General features: G+C 45.1%; 1 protein-coding gene across 1 annotated transcript; it reads right to left on the bottom strand.

Moving 5' to 3' along the window:
• Positions 1-1,987: 1,987 nt before the first annotated feature.
• GPRASP1 (G protein-coupled receptor associated sorting protein 1) lies at positions 1,988-6,525 on the bottom strand. Its single transcript, XM_032849863.1, has one exon. It carries the CDS (start codon positions 6,497-6,499, stop codon positions 2,324-2,326), a length of 4,176 nt encoding a protein of 1,391 aa, XP_032705754.1. The 5' UTR covers positions 6,500-6,525; the 3' UTR covers positions 1,988-2,323.
• Positions 6,526-6,602: the final 77 nt, after the last annotated feature.

Below are 6,602 nucleotides of genomic sequence, written 5' to 3'. Positions count from 1 at the left end.
CCCACAAATAGAAACAGTGTCACACAGAGCTGGGAAGGGAGGCTGGGAGTGGGGCAGGGATGTTCAAAAGGAAGGAGAGAATAGAGAGGAGGGTCGGGGGCACTCCCTGCACCCACACCTAGTCTCAGCCACCAACTCCCACAGATGCCATTTCCCGGCCTCGCACCCACTTCCTCCAACAGCAACCGCTGCTTCTCTCCACGTCTGCCTCCCTCAGGATCACTGCCTGCCTCTTGAGATCTCAGGAAAAAGACTGACCCTGGCTAAGACGCTGGCAATAGGCCGAGGGGCTCTGCCCTCTACCAACAAATGCTGTTAATTCTGATGGCCCAAAACATTCCTTTCCAGGTTAGCTCAGCATGCGGAGACACACACCCACCCACCACAACGCATTACTACTCCTCCCACAGCAGTGTCTCATTCGTCAAGTGTATGTCCTTCCTGCCCCTTTTCCGTGCTGCACACCTCTGTTTGCCCAGGAGAGAGCGTGGTCACGTGAGCCACCACCAGCCTCACGTGACCATGCAGTCAGCTTGCCTGCTGCAGCCCTGCAGCATGGAAGGCAGAATCTTCTGCCCCTGAAGTGGAGATGCTTGCTAGAAGAATCTGAAGCTTTGGTCCCTGGTGAAGATAGAGAGCTGAAGGAAGGCTGGATTTGGAGCCAGAGCTTCCAGCCCTAGCGCTAGACCTGGGCCCTGCTCTGTTAGGAGCACTGCTGAGGAATATTCGATGAGGAGTTTGGAAACGAACTGATTTTTATTATTCTGTATGATACTCAGGCAACATATTAACACACACACACACACACACACACACAACAATCGACCTTGAAAAATATTGATAAGCAAAACAAGCATTTAAATTCCAATGCCCACTACCAGGACCATCCCTGTTAATGCTTGTGGTTTCTGAAGGCAAGCAAAACTGCCACTTTGCCTTGCTTCCATAAACCTTCAATACCAGAGTCAGGTAAGAAAAAACCAAAACACTTTGCATTCTTAGACAAGCAAAAAAATAACAAGGTCAACATGTCTGGTTATCCTCCTGAAAAAACAAACAAACAAACAAACGACAAACAACTTTGTATATTTCCCCTTAACCTGCACTCACCTTCATCCTCTACCCTCCATCCAAAACAACTGTTAGCCTTTTACTCCTGTCTGAATATATATTACCTTTTTGAATGTGAAAAGCCTGTGGTATGATTCAGGAGCTCTGGCAATTTTAAAGTTTATTCCCTTTAACTTACATATTTTTATTCAGCAAGCCAGTTTTTTTTTTTTGAAATTGTAGTCTCTTAGAATTATTTATTCCTTTGATATGTTTTATGTTATTACAGATTTTTCCCCATCATCAAATATAAGCTTGCATAAACTTGGTCCACTCACACACATTTACTTTCATAATGGAGTTATAGTTTCCTTGTATACCAATCTTGCTTATTTCATCAAATAAAGCATCAGAGCTTTTCTTAATTCAATTTAAAAACCTTACATCATCACTTTTAGTGGCTGTATGGTATCACTGTAACATTTTCCATGGGCACCACCCTGAAAAAATGGTTTTCCTGACTCAGTTATTGCCTACTTTCCTCTTATTCTTTTAATTTTTAGGCAGTATCAAAGAAACCCCCATACTTTGAGCTGCAAAATGCAACTTCTCAGCTCTTCAAAACTTACCTCATCCTCTATATCCTTTAACCACTCCAGGCTGACTGGATAACTCATTCCCATGGAAACACCTTTCTCAACTCCATGCTTTTCTTCATACCACCCAGTCTTTTTCAAACATTCCAGAGCCCAACTTAATTGGGTCCTTTTTCTCTGAGGCGTGCCCTGAGTAGCAGTCCATGGTAACCTCTGCATTTCAAGTTATTAGAAAAAACTTTTTCAAGGAACATATTATTTATGCATTAATTACCTAAGTGTGTTTCTGTGTTAGATTTGCATCTATATTTTAAGTTCAAGAAGGGTGACTTCTGACTTTAACACAACTTTATTGAAAACACAAATACTCCTCAAATAGACCTCAATACACTAGAATAATCGTAAGGGTAACTGGCTTACTTTTGATGGCTCAGTTCGCTTTGGCTTAAATACTAAGTGTCACAATCTGGACAAAAATAAAAATATTAACAAATGTGCTTTCAATTCTAATATTCATTTGGCATCAGAATAATGATTCAGCTCATACAGAGTTGGGCAAAGTCAGTGTTGGCAACAAAGATGTACATTACAACACAGAACCAACTATGTAAATCAAAACATTATTCAAGGAATTGTTAACTTAGGAACATAAGGGCAAAGGCAAGTGATTAATCATACTAATTTTCTCGGTCTGCCTCAGGGTCCTTTTGACCATCTGTTTTGCTTTGCAGTTCCTTAGCAAATTCCTCAACTTCATGGAATGCAGAAATAAGTGGCTCAAGACTGAAATCATCATCAGTGAATAACACTGACTCCTTTTTGATATTGTTACCAATATTCTCAAACATTGCTAGAACAACTTGAATATTGTCATTCGTCTCTTTCCTTTTAAAAAGGCTCATAAATTCTGACATTGCTTCAGCACTGAGTAGTTCTTTTGTCATGACAGGATTTTCAGACAAATTCATTAGCATTTTCAGAACATGAAACCTTGTTTTGGTATTGCCCATAGCTAACAAGGAGAGAAATCCAGACATATACTTGGCAACTAGTGTGTGGTAGTCAGTAGTTGTAGTGAGATGTCTAACCATCCTTATTGCAGATAGCTGTTCAGGGGAATCTAAGCTGTAAGCAAGGGTTTCTTCACACACCTGACAGACATATGTCTGAATCATGTTTAGATTTGGATAAGGTGGAGCCAAGAGAATCATATTTTCCAAAAAACTTGTCCTAACTCGGGAGGAAGGATAATTGAGCAGGGTTTCAATAAGTGAGACAACACCTGAATCCCGAATGAAATCTCGGGTAAATTGAGAAGCACTTCTCATACCCATTGCGATTTTAGATATTTCATGAATAAAAGGATCACGGATTTTGTCCATTAATAAAAGGAGTTCTTCAAACTCTTCAGAACCAATTTTGAGCTCACATTGTATGCAGCTGCAGGACCAACTCTCAGGCTCCGCACTCTCCCGGGTTCTAAGATGCTCCCGAATTTCTCTGACTGACCTATAGGATGGATCATACTGAAATGGGAACTCAGGTTCAGGCTGATCAGGCCGAAGCAAAGATTCCTGCTCTTCCCCTTCTGTGTTAAGTTCCATGTGCTTGGGCTTTTCTCCAAACATTTCAGAGAACAGACATGCTGCCTCTTCTGGAAATCTAAAGGGGATTGGAGATGGGAAGCCAACCCTACCCCATGGACCAGGCTTGAATTGAATGGTGACCTCTTCCCAGCTCTGGGGCCTGCGCGAGGCATCAGGCTCCTGCTCAGATGAACACTCAGACCTGTGAATGGCCCTGAACACAGGCCTAGGATTTGATTCAAAATGGGACTCATCTCCTGCCCAGAACCAGGACCCCACTATGGCTTCATCCTCCTCAGCTACTGTCCTGGTCTCATAGTTGGTCCTATACCCAGTCCTGTTATTGGCCTCATCTTTAGCTCCAAACCAAGACTCAACAACTGTCCCTTCCTTGTTTTCTGGCCTGGACTCACAGGTAACAACAGTTCCAGTCTCATTAATGTCCTCTTCAGACCAGAACCAGGACTCAACAATTATCTCATCATCCTCTGGCTGAGATGCACAGCATTTCTCTGCTTCTGCACTGACTTCCTTTGCAGCATAGAACCAGGATCCAAAAATGATTTCTTCTTCAGTGTTTGACCTGCTCTCTTCTACTGCCTGAGGCCCAACCTCTGTACTGTCTTCTTCTTCAGCCCAAAACCAGGACCCAACAATGATTTCCTCTTCCTCAGTCACTGGCATGGACTCAAAACTGGTTCCTGCCTCCAAATTGGCCTCTTCTTTAGCCCAGAACCAAGACCCAACAGTGGCTTCCTCCTCTTCGGCCTCTGGACTGGAATTGTTGCAAAAGCCAGTCTCCTTCCTAATGATCTCTTCCCTGGCCCAGAACCAGGACCCAACAATAGCTTCCTTCTCAGCTGCCAGCCTATCCTTTTCTCTAGCTTCAGCTGCTATCTTGAGCCTGTCCTCTTCCCCAGCCCAGAACCAAGAATCAATAATGTCCTCCTCAGCATCTGGCCTGGATTCTTCTCTGTCTGTAGTCTCTCTACTGGTTTTATCTCCTTTCCAGAACCAGGATGTGATCATGGTCTCCTCCTCCATTAGTGCCTTGGTCTCTTCTCCAGTCCCATCATCTATAGTGACCTCTTCTGTAGCCCATAACCAGGGCCCTATAATGATCTCTGGGCTTGTGTATTTTCTGGACAAGAATGATGAATCAACAGTGTCCTGTTCCTGCTCTGGCCTTAACTTGCAGCTGCCTCCATTGGCAGTATACATGCAGGGATCGTCTTCATCCCAGAAGCAAGACTCATTATTCATCTCTTCAGCCCCTGCCATAAATTTACATCTGGCACCAGCTCCATACTGCATACTGACCTCTTCTGTGGTCCCAAACCAAGAAGACAGAATAACCTCTTCCTTGTCCTTCAGACTAGACTTGTTGCTGACCTCAGTTCCCACATAAGCTTCTACTCCATCCCAGAACCATGACCCAATAATGGGCTCCTCCTCAGCTCCTGGCATGGTGTCACAGCTGATTTTAACCCCAGAATCTATCTGGGCCTGGTTTCCAGCCCAAAACCACTCCCCGAATATTGTCTCTTCTTCATCTTCTGGACTGGCATCTTCTCCAAACACAGCCTCTGTATTGACCTCTTTTCTGTCCCAGAACCAGGGACCAATGACCTCTTCTTCCTCAGACCTTGGCCTGGATGCACAGCTGGCTCTAACATCAGCTTCTACACTGGTCTCATCACTGACCCAAAACCAGGGCCCAAAAATGGTCTCTTCCTCAGCCTCTAGGTTGATTTCTTCACTTGCCCAGAAGCAGGAACCAGCAATGACCTTTCCTTTATCATATGCTACCACAGGTTTGAAGGTAGCCTCAGCCCCAGTTTCCATACTGATCTTTTCCCCAGAACCAAGCATGGAATTACCAGCAGACTCTTCCTCAGCCCTTGGTCTGGATTTACTGCTGGCATCAGTCCTCATACTGGCTTCTTCTTCAGTCCAGAACAAACTGCCAACAACTAACTCATCCTCCCCTTGAGAACTGTACTTGACACTGGACCCATCAACTACACTGGACTCTTCTGTAGCCCAGAACCTGTTCCCAAGGAGGAACTCCTCCTCAGACCTGGCTTCTTCCTTGGCCCTGGCTCTGGCCTTAGTTTTCACCTTTTCCTTTGCCATTATTCTGGTCCTGGCCTCTTTCTTGGACTTGGGCTTTGACAAGTTATCAGTCTTTTCTCTAGGCCAGAACCAGGACTCTTTTTTGACTACATCTATAGATCCAGAAACAAAATCAATGGAAGCTTCTTGCTTGGCCCTGTGCCTCGCCCTGACATTGGCCCCTTTCCTGATTCTGGGTTTGGACCTGGATTTGGCTTCCTCCTTAGCCCAGAACCAGGACTTCACATTGTCTTCACATTCAGATCCAGAACTGGACTCAGATATTTCTTTCTTGGACCTAAACCTGGACCTGTTATTGATTTCTTCCTTGGGCCTGGACCAGGTACTAGTTTTTTCTCTGGCCCAGAGCCAGGATGTCTTAAAAGATTCATCCTCAGAGCCAGAACTAGACAAGATATAGTACTCCTGATTGATAGTGGGCCTAAACATGGCCTCTTCTCTAGCTATGTGCCTGGATCTGGCACTGGCCTTTACCCTGCCTCTAGGATGAAACTTTGTACTGACCTCTTCTCCACTCCAGAACCAGGAACTCACAGAGGATCTGTCCGCCCAACTGAAATCATACTTCTGAGAGATCTCTTGTTTGGATGTAGGCCTGGGGCACCACCAGGACCCAACATTGGTCTTCTCCTCTGACCCAAACAAAGGCTGTTTTCCTGATTGGTACTTGACCTTGGTGACAGAAAAGGACTCAGTATCCACACTGATCAGTTCCCTATCCATAGATAATGTCTTAGATTTAGCAGCTGACCCAGACTCAGTACTGACCAGTGGCCAGGCTATAGTATTGGTCTGGGACACTCCCCCTGTCTTCAACATTGCTTTACTATCAAACTCAGTTTGGGCCCAAGAATGGGCTTTATCTGAGAGCCTTGACCCAGGGATTGCCTTGGCCTCGGGCTTCGGATACATTGCACCTACTCCCATGGGTTCAGCTTTGGGCCTTGCACCACCTACTACCATGGCATCAGATTTAGGCCTTACCCCAGGAATTACCTGTGCCTGGGTCCTAACCTTGGGTCTGACCACCAATTGGATTTCATTCTCTCTTTCAGCCCCACCCCCAACCTCTTCTCCAGCCTTCTTTTCAGGCTTTGCCTGGGCAGCAGGTTCAATCTCAGCTCCAGTCATGGTACAAGTTACAGAAGAGGCCTAGTTAAGTAACCCCACCCCAGTCTCAGCCTCTACCACAGATTTCTCACAGTTCTGTATCTTCACACTCTGATCTTTCAGT

The sequence above is a fragment of the Lontra canadensis genome, unplaced genomic scaffold (genome assembly GCF_010015895.1).
Source record: "Lontra canadensis isolate GAN:19392208 unplaced genomic scaffold, GSC_riverotter_1.0 scaffold255, whole genome shotgun sequence".
Taxonomy (NCBI): Eukaryota; Metazoa; Chordata; class Mammalia; order Carnivora; family Mustelidae; genus Lontra; species Lontra canadensis.
This window is presented reverse-complemented; position numbering and strand designations above follow the sequence as displayed.

Bases quoted from the DNA above. Each gene is read 5' to 3' on its own strand.
- GPRASP1 (XM_032849863.1), bottom strand. From the start codon at position 6,499: ATGACTGGAGCTGAGATTGAACCTGCTGCCCAGGCAAAGCCTGAAAAG.